Genomic DNA, 14,217 nt, shown 5'->3' on the forward strand with positions numbered 1-14,217 from the left:
TCCCCTCTCTGTCTTTTGCAGGGGCAGGGGGCAGTATGGGGGGGGTGGGGATTTGCCTGACTTACAGCGTGGTGGGTGCCTTCATTTTTCTTTGATTAAAATTTGTCATAAAAACCTAGAATCATGAAGCTAGTGAGGCCAATAAGTAGATGGTTTACAAAGTTCTTAGGTGTGCCTCTTGCTGGATAACTTTATTGTTCCAGTTTGACCTCTCAGATTTAGAATCTAAGATTTTAAGCCAGTCAAAAGCAGTTGCCTTCAAACCTAGCTGAGTATTAGAACTTCTTGGGGGGTTTTTCACAAAATTCATTAACTTCTCTGGCTACTACAGTTAAACTTCCACATTCCTTTTCACAGCTGCTAGAGAAGTTAGTACTGACTCATCAAGGGTCATTGTCACCAAGACTTAAAACTTTTACCTGTGTCCAAAGTTGGAAAAGGAATTATTAATGTGATAAAAAGTTTCAGTAACTTATGTTGAACATCCAGCCTAATGTGGGTGAGAAAAAATTGTTTTAACTATTATAGGGTTCATATTTGAACATAGTTCTTTTATTCTTATTTCAAGTGCTAAGACTCGTTTTGTGTGAAGTATGGCATTGCTGATTATATATGTTGGATCATAACTGAGTTCCTAAGAAAATAATGAACTTTTGTTCTCACCAAGTATTTTTACAGGACTTAACATTCTGCTTTTTCAGAACCTTATAAAAGCTGTATATTTTCCTCCCCCCATATTCTCCAGAATGTTTTTGTTTTTAATTTTCTAAAAGAAACCACCCTTTACAAATATTTAACTCTATTTGTATCTAAAATTTCAATATTACTCAAGAATTTTATAAGCAGGACTGTTTTTGAAAGAGTAGATTTATAATTCTAAAAGATTTGTTTCAATGAACTAGGATATTTAAGAATCTTAATGAGGAAAAATGAAAATGACAAGTAATGGTGTGTTACTAAAATAAACTTCAAATAAGACCTTTGATTTATCAAAAATTTTATAGAATAAATACTGAAATTTTCCTTACTTTAGTATTTCATAATAACTGGATGTTCTGGATTGTCTAAAATTTTTGAACATTCTATACTTGTATAATAGAAAAAAGTATTTTCCGTATTAGAAAAAAAATGAAAGGCTCATCTTTTTGAAAAATTTCTACAACAGATTTTAGTGAATTTGACTTGTTCAGTATGGCAAAGGGTCCATACCACAGCACTAAATTTAAATGCCAGTCACGTGCTCTTAGTAAAAAGAAGGTATTTTATTTAGTATAATGAGTTAAAATATAAGTAATAAAAAGTTAAATGACCTTGAGCTACATCATTTTACAGAGCAAGAAGCGACAGTATGACCAAGAAATCGAGAATCTAGAAAAACAGCAGAAACAGACTATTGAGCGTCTAGAACAAGAACACACAAATCGCTTGCGAGACGAAGCCAAACGCATTAAAGGAGAACAAGAGAAAGAGTTGTCCAAATTTCAGAATATGTTGAAGAACCGAAAGAAGGAGGTAAGTGTAACTACTGTTTTTTTTTTAATGTACATTTAAGACTGTCTAAAGAGTTAATAATACTTAATAGTTAAATAGCACTAATTCATTCTTTTTTTCAGTCTCCCCAGCAGTTATGTAGGGTAGTAATATGGTCAGATGTTATTCCATTTTATTGCCAAGAAAACTGGAGTAGAAGAGGTTTTAATGGCCTGTTCAAGTTCACAAACTGCCATTAAATGTCCAGCTAAGTAACTCTTGAACAAAGTCTTTAAACTGATTCTAATCCACTTCTTTTCAGTCTATGATTCCTTCTTTATTAATGCAAAATTTAAGGCCTGACATAGTAATGTTTTTTTTTTTTTTAAGAAAACATACTATGTTCTGTTTGTGGGTGGCAACAATAATTCATCTTAAAGTTTATTTGCAATATTTAATTCATACTTAAAAATTTTTTTTCTTGATTAGCTTGATTACCTTTCTTGGGTGATGTGCCAGAACAAAAACTGAGTAACCTGAAATTTGAAATAATGTTTATAAGTTTATCAAATTGTGAGATATTTTGAAGAATCATAGGTAGAAAATACTTGTACAGTCATTTTATTAGAATGAATTTTTTCATTTTTTCTCAAACTGTTCCATATTGTCATAGAATCTGTTTGTGGTATTATTTACTCTAAATGATTGTGATTGTTTCAGAAAGAGGATTTACATTGTATTAGTGTGCCTTTTTCTTCCCACATTAAAGTATAACTAAGAGAGCATTTATGCATTAGCAGTTTTCAGAAATGACTTTATAATTTATTCTGTTCCTTTAGTGTAGGAGAATTTACCTTTTCATGTACCCCCAGGAAAATATTATGATCCTTTCTATTACAGTTGGAACAAACTAATCTCAACCCAAATAATGAATACACTTTTACTTTTGTTTATGTCCCAAATACTCAGATTCATTGACTTTTTAGTAATGAAATTATGCAGAAAATGAATGTCATATCACTAAACTCGAAGATCTGCTTTAAAAAGGATAGGATCAAGTACAATTAAATATAGTGCATTCTATGATTTCTTTAGGAAAAGATGAATGAAATGGTGTATAATTTCATTTGCTGTGACTACCATTTCTAGAAATCACTGTTTTGGAGTTCCCGCTGTAGTGCAGTGGATTAAGAATCCACCTGCAGTGACTTGGGTTGGTACAAAGGCGTGGGTTTGATCCCTGGCCTTGCACAGTGGGTTAAAGGATCTGACATTGCCCCAGCTGCAGCGTAGTTGCACCTGTAGCTCAGATTTAGTCACTGGCACTGGGAACTTCTATATGCTGTGGGTGCAGCCATTAAAAAAAAAATGACTGTTTTGTTACTGTTTAGTACATTTTATGTAGAATTGCCCTATATACCATGCTGTATGATTTTACTCAGACTAAATATTAATTTTTTTGAAAACATGGGTAGTTTTTATTGAGGTTTTTTTAAATATCAGGTTAAATTTTAAAATTTTATAAGTAAATATTTAATCTTAGATTTTTAAATGTCTCCAGTTATTGTTACTGTTTTGGGGTAGGAGAGGTTTAGTCAGTGAACATGTTCGAGATCATGATATGCATATTTTAAATAATTAATGTATTTTTTTCTTTATCGCTAAACTTCTTGCATTTGGGGAGTCTCTTCTTTTTAATGGTGATTTGGTTTCATTAGAGATTACTGATGGGAAATTTTAAATACACTATGTTAAATCAAAATCAGTCTCTTTCACAGACCGTCAGTGGCATGTGGTGATTTGGAATCTGGTTGCTTTTGGTTCTTCTACTTGTAAACACAATGATCATTTTCCTAGTTGGATTACACAGCTGTTGTTAGGAGGAATACATATCTAGGATTTTGAAATGCTTAAAAGATGGAGCTCTAAAGTACACTATTTCATAATATATTTTATCTGGTATAATAAATCACAGTATACTAAATTGTTTTATGAAGGCTTATATTGCTGATTTTAAAGTTAGCAATTGATATTGGCCTAATTTATCATCAGCAAAGGAGAATGTTACTCTAATCTAACCTCAGAATCATCAGATATGTTCATTTTTATCACACCATGTATAAAATGGTGTTTTATGAGAAAAGAAAACTTAGTATTCATTTATCTCTCCTTTGCATACCCTCAGGCTTACTTTCCCGTTTTCCTTTTGTTTTCGTTAAGTGAATTTCACTTAGAATTATTTCCTTGGTTTTATCAAGCCAGTTATGAAATTTTGCACTTTTGTAAATGAATGGCATTAGTTTTCCTTGTATCCAGTATTTCAAACAATTTCAATAGATACGCTTATAATTGTATGATCTTTCAAGGTCAGTTGAGTTCATGACATTTAGTTCAGCGTCAGCGCTGCGAGTAATTCTTTACTAATTGTCTTTGGGTCCAAAGAGAGATTTATGTGCAGGGATAATTAAACAACTAATTAACCTTATATGCTGTAATGTCCCTTTCTGCACTGAGATTCAGCATGTTCTGTCCTTTCATTCTTTTTCACCAAACTAACACCTATGCTAATGCATGTTGAAAGGAACTTTTTAACAGCTTTAATATTTGACTTGTAGCTTGTCTGCTCACATAAATGCTTGCTGTGGAGAAAGTATTTTTCCCCACCTCCTGCATGCTTATACACTGTAGGTTATAAATGAAGTGGAGAAAGCACCCAAAGAGCTGAGAAAAGAGCTCATGAAACGCAGGAAAGAGGAGCTTGCACAAAGCCAGCATGCTCAGGTAACAGCAGCAGCTTAATGCTACTAAAAACAGAAAGCAGCATTATTCTCACGGCTCAGTAAACTGTGGTTGAAAGGGTAAATTCTGTACTTATTACATGATGTTGACGTCTCCTCATACAAAGGCTCCCAGGGCGTTCTTAGGTAGTCCTAAATTCATGCCAATGGTGACATTTAAGTTGCTAATATGAAATGAAGTGAAATATTTGGAAGCCTGACTCCAGATGAAATAAGCATGTGTGTTAATGTATAATCCACTGTATTATTTTAATTATGATGGAAGTTTATATTTTTAAGTGGTAATGTCAGTGTTTGATAGAAGACTTTTAGGACAGGAAAATATAGAGGGTGAGTATATAAAAGCTTTGTGCATACAAAAATAATGCTTATTAAAAGGCCATTAATTCTGTAAAGGTCAAAGTTCAAAGAAAAGTGGTAAATGGTAATGTTAAATGATAGATCAAACATTTGTTACCGTTAAACTCAACAACGTAAGTAACTTACAACCAGATTTAAAATTTTAAGTATGTTTTTCTTTTTGATTCAGAATCCAGCAGCTATACAAATACTCAATTTTTACCTATATAAACTTGATTCTAGGTTATGATAAGGATGAGCCAACTAGTAGAATTCTTTACAAAACTAGATAAAATAGTATTTTCAACAGATTTTTTTTAGAATTACCTTACATGACTCTGAGGTCTTCTCTACTTGCGATCACCTTTCTTTTAATTAAGTTTGCACTCACCTGGAGGCAAAGAGAAAAGAGAGTTCAATACTTAGAAATGTTAATGAAAGTTAGAGGAGGCGTGGATTATATATTAGTTTTTGCTTTAAATTATCTTTTTAAGTAGGGTTTTATATAATTTAAAAAGTAGTTCCAGGACACTTAAATTTTACAAATTCATGAAAAGAAATATAGACACAGCAAAAACCACTGGGGACCATGACAAATGGGTTACCATTAAAACTTTTTTTTTTTTTGTTTTTGTCAGGTAAGGATATTTTGAAGCTTCCTCTTACTTGTCAATATCATTTAAAAGGAGAGATTATTTTAACACCATGAAAAGTAAGGAAAATATCTCTGAAATTAAAATTTTAAGAAAGCTAACCTATTTGAATAAATTGAGGTTTTTTTCCCCTTCCTGTGAGCCAATGAAAAATTTTGTCTTGGCCCAGTATGGGAATTACTACAGGCACACCTTGTTTTATTATTTGTTGCTTTATTGCACTTTTGCAGTATTGTGTTTTTTTTACACATTGAAGGTTAATGCAACCCTGCAGTGAGCAAATCTGTCAATACCATTTTTCAACAGCATTTGCTCATTTCGTGTTTGTGTGTCACACTTTGGTAATTCTCACAATATTTCAGACTTTTTCATTACTACTGTATTTGTCATGGTGATCTATGATTTTTTTTTCTGGCTGACCCATGGCATATGGAGTTCCCAGGCAGCAGTGCCAGATCCTTTAATCCACTGTACTGAACCAAGGATCAAATCTATGTGCTGGTGCTGCAGAGACGCTGCCAGTCCCATGTGCCACAGCGAGAACTCCTGTGATCTGTGATCTTTGATGTTACTACTATAACTTGCTGAAGGCTCAGATGATAGCATTCTTAGCAATAAGCTAAGTGTCCTGGAACTACTTTTTTGTTTTTTGTTTGTTTGTTTGTTTGTTTGTTTTTAATTCCAAAAGGTAATATGTCAGACTCTAGAGTTGAAATTGAGAATTTAGTGTTGGATGAATTAGGTGATCCTATGCTTTAATAAAAACTTTGTTGGTGATTTTTCATAAAATTTGAGGGACTAGCCTGTGTTTTCCAGCTAAAGCAGAAAGCAGTAGTAAATTTTCTTCCTGTAAATTTAATGAAGACTTGAGTAATCTAACAAATTTCAGAAGTATTTCTATTTAGCTCTTGCTTTCGATGAAGCTGCCAGCACTTGATAACTTCACTGAATCTGACATTTTAAACCTTTTTGAGAATTTATAAATAGTAACCATATAGTCATGAAGCTAGGATGTATTTGATCATCTAGTCCAGTGGTTTTCAAATTGTATTCCCAGGAGTCTTGAGTTTGGAAGAAGCAACTCAAGAATCCTGCCAAAGGTGAGGACAGTAGGGCTCTGGGCCCCTGCTTCCACTTTAGCTAAAGCACCACTTTTCATCTGTTTTATAAATTGAGATTTTTAGGGGGGAGTTTTTTTGTTTTTGTTTTTGTTTTTTAAGACAGTTCAACTGGTTTAAAAAACAACAGCAGCTAACTAGAGTTTGGAAACCACTGATCTAGTTCAAATCCTTCATTTTACAAATGAGAAACAGGCCCCTTTTTAAGTGACTTGTTCCAGGCCTCAAGAAACTCAGCATTGATATAATTATTCTTTCCGTTTGCAAAAAGTCGTTCAGCTCTGTCCTCACCTGGGAGCTGCTTTGTGTTCTGACCCACAGGGTGTTGCTCAGGCCATGATTCAGTCTTTTCAGTTGTCATCTTGTGCAGTCTTCAACGCCCAAATGCAGGACGTAAGTCCCGCGTGTCCTGTAGGAAGATGCCTTCTTCTGTTTTAGCTGCTTTTTCTTTCGCTCACATGTGCGTTTTCGTTGGTAGCATCACTTGTAGATCTGGAAGATAAATGATAATATCAGTAGTGACGATTGTAATAATCTGACATGAACTTTGTAGTATAGTATTCTTTGAGGAGTTTTCACGTTTGATTCTCACTGCCAACCCCTAATATAGGGCTGGAGTGTATCCATTTTACAGATGAAGAAATTGAGACTCAGAAGACTAAGTGATTTGCCTGAAGTCACAAAAGAGATTAGTAGTAGAGCTGGAACTAGAACACTTCTACTGCAGTGTTCTTTTTTTCTGCCTATCCCACCACCAATTTTAATCTGATGTTTTCATCTTTTTCAAGAAATATCTTCCCAATGAGTATTTTTTTATAAGCTTTGCACATGTGAGAAATGTGAATGCTGTGATTGGATTTTTATTTTTGTGTGAAGTGACATTTTGATTGTATATATATTTATGTAAATGTTTTAATTATGGATATGGTCAGAAAAGCCATATTGAAAGTAGTGATTTTATTTCCATTTAGTTTCACTATTCAAATTGTCCATAATGAATAATGGTTTGCTATTCTCCTTGCTGTAGTTTTAAATTAAGTCTGGAATTCCAGGCTGTATTCTTTCTCACAATTTCTATAGGGAAATGACTGGCTTATTTAATATTATAATTTTTTCGTGATGTTTGGTGTACACAACTGGAGTAGCTGGAATACAGCTGGATTTCAAACCCTCCTTTCCTCTCTCCTAAAATTAATTAATTATTAGCAACCATTGGACTCTATAGTTTTCTGAAAGAATGAGCAAAACATTAATTTTTGATAAGGGGAATAAATTATGAACTATGAACACTTTTCTGATCATTACCATTTTAAGCTTTTCTTTTGAGTTAAAAATTTTAAAGATTTTCTACAAACAGCCCCATATATCATAAACCATTTCTTATAGTTTTCTAGAACTCAAAGCTGTATTTTTAGTGTTCACAGTTATCTGACTAATATGCTGAAATTCCTTATTAAATTAAAATTTGTTCATTTAAAGGGCACTTATTTTACAGTTTATGTTACTCCTAATGATCAAATCGATGTGTTCTTATTTTTTTTAAATTGAATGTAATTTGTGCAGTCTTTGTGGAATGTAAGATCACTTTTCTTTTAGATCCTAGGAGTAATTTTCTAATTACAGTTTCCTCTGTGAATATGTTATACTTAGCATTCGAAGTTAGGAAATTTAATGAAAGCTCTATAAAATTAAATTTTCATTTCATTTGTTGTAATAAAATGTATTAATATGTTAGGGATCTTTTGGGTAGTTTTTAGCTTTAACATAAAAATTCAGTTGTGCAGCATCCTTGACCATGTAATCATCCACACTCTGCATAATTATTCAGGTCTATAGCTCTATGAGACAGCTGGTGTCTTTGCTAATAACTCTGATGGTTAGGAAGCACTTCAGTATGTTGCCTGCCTTGACTCCTAGCGGTTGATCCTTATTTTATCTTCTGGAGCAGCATAATCTAGTTCTGCCCACTTCTTTATAACAATCTTAGCTCTTTTTTCCTCTTAGATATTTGCAGTCAGGGCATGCTTCTATAGTTCTTTGCCATTCATTATATACCTTGATTTCTGGACCCTTTATTCCTTGCTTTGAAGTTCTCTGTGGTTTACTTTTTAACTCTTGAAAGTATGTTACTAAGGGAAGGGGCCCGCTACTCTTTATTTGGACTGCTAGATAAAACCAATTTGGGACCAGTAGAGTGAAAGAAGCTTCTTAATGGCAATACTTTATTAATTTTAGTAGCCCTGTGAATAGTACAGTGCCTCGCATTTACTAAGTGCTTAATAAAGGTTTTCTTTGAACTGAACTCTTTATTTTGTTTAATTTAGATGTAAATATATTATAATAATATGACCGAAAATTGTGTTGACAGGAAATTATATTCATTTTTTTTAGTGGCACAGACCTATATAGTTGACCCTGATCAGTTTGGGTTTTGGGGTGCTATCCCTCTGTGCAACTGAAAATTCACATATAACTTAGTATCCGTGGTTCTGCATCTGCATGTTCAGCCAACCACGAATTATGTGGTATTGCAATAAATACTTAGTGAAAAAAATCCATGTTTTAAGTGGACCTGTGCAATTCAAACCTGTGTTATTCAAGGGTCCACAGTTTTTCCCCTTTTTATTTTCACATAAGTATTTGCTCCATCTTTTTACACTTTTTTCCTTGAGTCTATATTTAATATTTATATTTATGATAATTTGGACTCATTATTTCTGTCCACACAGGTGCTTCCTAAAAGTTCTTTATGCAAACCAGTGTTAAAAATGTTGGCCAAAAGAAAACTTTTGATATACCTGCCAGTTACGTTATTTATTAGCATAAGTTTGCATATAGAAATTTTACAGTGAAATTAGAGAATCAGTTTAATTTTTATTGTAGATGATATCTCTGTAGGAGATAGAGAAGCTTGAACAACTCACTTTGTTATAACTGCTTATGAGATAGGATGGAGACTTTCTATCTCTTTTAAGTGATGTGCAAAAGCTTTATTCTAGATAATTGAATTTAAATATTCATTGAGTTTTTTTCTTTTTATGTTTTTGCTGTGATAAAGATAGGTGACTGTAATCAAGTTGGAAAATTTTTTTTTGTAAAAATGTGCTCAGTACTTACTATATCTATAGAACTGACAATGTATTTTTTTTAATGACACACAAATACATTTCCTGCCTCAAGTACAGAAGACCGTAGCTCACTAAATATAAAAGTACATCCTAGTCTATTTGCAGTTGGCAATTGTATTTTATAGAGACAATTCCTTAGTCTTCCTGCTACTGTGTATTTGTATTTATGCTAAAATACACATCACAATGCAGTTGAGACAGCAGCATTTGTGAAAACAAATGACATTAACAGGATGTCATGAATGGTAAGGCCTGATTTGCATCTCCAGAGAAGCAGTAGTAGGACAGGCATTTTGAGGAACACTGCTAGTACTCACTCTGTGCAGTGAAGACCAAGCTGGTAGTGATCCAGGTCCTGTCAGACTCTATCCAAGGCCTAAAAAATAGTTCTGAAATGGATCTTGGGGTTTTATCACCTCTTGGATGTGGAAGAGAAGGGATTATAGGTGAATTGCTGCTTCAATCCTGAATTTCTAAATCCACACTCAAATTGATCAGAATATCCCATGAGCTAATCGCAAACTGCTATAACTGCCAAGAGAGGGATGGAGAGCCAAACATTTACCGGCAGTATTTGCATTTCTTCAATTTGGATATTGTTCCTTTCCTTCTGTAAATGTACAATCCAACATAGAAGCCATAAGTCACTTAAATCTCTCATTTTCTTACACAGTAATCGAAAGATTTTTTTAAAAGCATAATTTTCGCATTTGGGCAAATATTAGGTACTCAGTAAATATTGAATGAATGAATGAATCCCAAACATATTGGTAGAATTCTAGGATTATAAGGAATTTTGTTTATAGAGTTATAAAATGTAACTTATTTGCCTATTTCTAGCTTACATTTCTCTAGCCATGAATTATTTCTCATTAAGAACTTAAAGTATTGTTCTTTTTAGGCACAGGCTAAAGATCCAGAAACTGTCTTTCTCTGTTAGGAAGAAATACCATGACTACATTAACTATTAATGGAAAACTAGAGAGTTTAAAATCCCAATCTACTTTACTTATTTGCCCTTTAATGCTTTTCTCCCTGAAAGACATTTCTTGTTTATTCTTGCTTTATCCACACTCTAGTGGAATGAGCAGTCAGTTATAGAAGCTGTAAATTTATTTTTTTCCACAACGATGTAAGTGTAATAGAACATTTTAATTATAAATGGAGTATAGACTTCTTGCGTATGTATTATTCTTTTTTTTTCTTGTCTTTTTTTGCCTTTTCTAGGGCCGCTCCTGCGGCACCTGGAGGTTCCCAGGCTAAGGGTCTAATCGGAGCTATTGCTGCCAGAGCCACAGCAGTGTGGGATCTGAGCTGCGCCTGTGACCTACACCATAGCTCACGGCAGTGCCGGGTCCTTAACCTGCTGAGCAGGGCCAGGGATCAAACCTGCAACCTCATGGTTCCTAGTTGGATTCGTTAACCACTGAGCCACGACGGGAACTCCAAGTGTGTATTATTCTTAATAGTGAGCTTAGAGTATTATGTATTCTAGTATTTTCTTTCTGGGTTTGATTTGGCTAATACATTTATATTATGTCTATACTGTATAATTTTGGTGATTTTTTTTTTTTTGTCTTTTGTTGCTGTTGTTGCTATTTCTTGGGCCGCTCCCGCGGCATATGGAGGTTCCCAGGCTAGGGGTTGAATCGGAGCTGTAGCCACCGGCTTACGCCAGAGCCACAGCAACGCGGGATCCGAGCCGCGTCTGCAACCTACACCACAGCTCACGGCAACGCCGGATCGTTAACCCACTGAGCAAGGGCAGGGACCGAACCCACAACCTCATGGTTCCTAGTCGGATTCGTTAACCACTGCGCCACGACGGGAACTCCATAATTTTGGTGATTTTTAATCTAGGTAACTTAAGAAACTTGGTTCAAATATCCTCTTAATCACTAATATATACAATCTTATAGATAAATGATGTTTTACCCAGTAGATACTTATTAACTGATGGTTAACTATGTTTAATAGGAACAAGAATTTGTTCAGAAGCAACAGCAAGAATTAGATGGCTCTCTGAAAAAGATCATCCAACAGCAGAAAGCAGAATTAGCCAATATTGAAAGAGAGTGCCTGAATAACAAACAACAGCTCATGAGAGGTATGTGAAATTATGTAGCATATGTGTATATATGAAATATCTCCAAAACATTGCAGAGATATACCTTGGAAATTATTTGAATGTTTTCCTTTGCTAGAGTGGTAGAGGGAAAGATAAAGTTGAGGTAAATAAGAGAAAGATGCTTTATAAAATTGAGAAATACTGCAAGAAGTAGAATTCTTTTATGGCAATAGAAGTGAATATAAAAATAATCCTTAAAACATCTTTCTGTCCAGATGATGCTGGAGATATACCTAAATAATTTTATGTACTCATTACGCTTTGTGATATTGGTATACTTAGTTGGCTACATGATAGAATGGAAATTTAAGCACTCATTTCCCCCTATTAAAAAACCTTTGATTTTCTTTTCTCTTCTTCTTTTTTTTTTTGGCTGCACTCGTGGCATGTGAAAGTTCCTGGGCCAAGGATCGAATCCACACCACAGCAGTGACCCAAGGTGCTGCAGTGACAATGCCGGATCCTTAACCTGCTGCGGTAGAGGAGATCTCCTTTTTTTCTTTCTTATTAAGATGATTAAATGTAATTTTGGTATTGGGAGTAGGATATTCTCTTTATAGGACATTAGAATAGAAGGGATATTATGTTTACATTGGTAATACTTCATTTATAGTTCAGAGTGTAATGTGTGTAAAAAATAGTGTATTAGAACACTTTTGTGTGAATATTAAAATAAAACCCAAAGTACATTAGTAAAAGGAACAAAGTAACATTTTGAAAATCACTTTCTTCTTGTAGCTCGAGAAGCTGCGATTTGGGAGCTTGAAGAACGGCACTTACAAGAAAAACACCAGCTGCTCAAACAGCAACTTAAAGATCAGTATTTTATGCAAAGACATCAGCTACTTAAGCGCCATGAGAAGGTTAATGAAAGGAAAATTTGTTCACTTTTTGTTCATTTTAAAGTTTGCAGAGCTATTTATTTCCGAAATATTTCTTAGAGAATAAATTTTAGATTTCCTTTCTTTTATCCTAAAATTTCTTTGATGCAATTTGGAGTAATTACTTGTATATTGATCACGACTGTAAATTTCTTTTCTACAAATTCCAAGGAAGGTAACTAATTACAATGCTTAAAGACCTATTATACATTATAATCTTTTTCATGTCTTTCAAAAGTAGCTATTTTAGCTCCATTTATAGTTCAGGTATCTTAAAAATGTGGACTCATACTTAAAGAAAGTCAGTATAAGACTCATTACTAATAGTTCTATTTTTCTTTTAAATTATTTTTTGTGTAATATTTTGCTGGTCAATATGCAACAAGAGAGAAAGTCATTTGGGGAAACAAAGGCAAAATGTTATTTTTAAGCATACATGTGGCTACTGAGTATTAAATTGTATCATTGTCACTGAATTCTGTTTCAAATTTTCTTAGGAAACAGAACAAATGCAGCGTTACAATCAACGACTTATTGAGGAATTGAAAAACAGACAGACTCAAGAAAGAGCAAGACTCCCTAAGATTCAACGCAGTGAAGCGAAGACTCGAATGGCCATGTTTAAGAAGAGTTTAAGAATTAACTCAACAGCGACACCTGATCAGGACCGCGACAAAATTAAACAAGTAAATAAGCAAATTGCTCTCTTCTCTTTTAGGTTTGAAATTTTTAGATGGCCTTTAGAAGTACCACATAATTGCATTGTAAACATTTGGAGCCACCTTGGGCTCATGGAGGTTCACCATGGCTCTGTAGGCATCTTGTTGTGTACCAACTCAGTCTCCCTGAGATGCTGGTGGTTCTCTGCCATGCCCCACACCAGATCCAGGGCTGGACTGGTCCTAAGACCTGCCCTGGGAATAAGGTGACCTGGCCAGCTTTTTTTTTTTTTTTCCTCTCCCACTGTACAGCATGGGGACCAAGTTACACATACATGTATACATACCTTTTCTACCCATTGTTGTGTTGTGATGTAAGTACCTAGACATAGTTCTCAATGCTACACAGCAGGATCTCATTGTAAATCCATTCCAAGATCAACAGTATGCATTTGTTAAACCCAAGCTCCCAATCCCTCACACTCCCTCCCTCTCCCGCCAGGTAGCCACAGGTCTGTTCTCCAAGTCTGTGATTTTCTTTTCTGTGGAAACGTTCATTTGTGCTGTATATTGGATTCCAGTTATAAGTGATATCATATGGTATTTATCATTCTTTCTGACATATTTCACTCAATATGAGAGCCTCTAGTTCCAGCCATGTTACTGCAAATGGCATTATGTCATTCTTTTTTATGGCTGAGTAGTATTCCTTTGTATATATATACCACATCTTCCTAATCCAATCATCTGTCGATGGACATTTGGGTTGTTTCCAGCTCTTGGCTATTGTGAACAGAGCTGCAACGAACATGCGGGCATATGTGTCTTTTTTTAAGGAAAGTTTTGTCCAGATATATGCCCAAGAGTGGGATTGCTGGATCCTATGGTAGTTCTATGTATAGATTTCTAAGGTACCTCCATAATGGCTGTACCAGCTTACATTCCCACTAACAGTGCAAGAAGATTCCCTTTTCTCCACAACTCCGCCAGCACTTGTTATTTGTGGACTTATTAATGATGGCCATTCTTACTGGTGTGAGGTG

General features: G+C 34.4%; 1 protein-coding gene across 2 annotated transcripts in view; it reads left to right on the forward strand.

The window, feature by feature from the left end:
- SLK (STE20 like kinase) overlaps positions 1-14,217 on the forward strand; it is a 61,907-nt gene that overhangs the window by 37,233 nt on the left and 10,457 nt on the right. The window contains exons 12-16 of one of the 2 annotated variants that reach the window (XM_047759893.1): positions 1,333-1,512; positions 4,159-4,251; positions 11,484-11,613; positions 12,373-12,497; positions 13,013-13,201. In XM_047759893.1, coding sequence (XP_047615849.1) covers positions 1,333-1,512; positions 4,159-4,251; positions 11,484-11,613; positions 12,373-12,497; positions 13,013-13,201 — 717 coding nt within the window. The remainder of the gene's footprint in view (positions 1-1,332; positions 1,513-4,158; positions 4,252-11,483; positions 11,614-12,372; positions 12,498-13,012; positions 13,202-14,217) is intronic. The other variant, XM_047759894.1, reaches the window with a different exon arrangement.

Source organism: Phacochoerus africanus, chromosome 15 (genome assembly GCF_016906955.1).
Source record: "Phacochoerus africanus isolate WHEZ1 chromosome 15, ROS_Pafr_v1, whole genome shotgun sequence".
Lineage (NCBI taxonomy): Eukaryota > Metazoa > Chordata > Mammalia > Artiodactyla > Suidae > Phacochoerus > Phacochoerus africanus.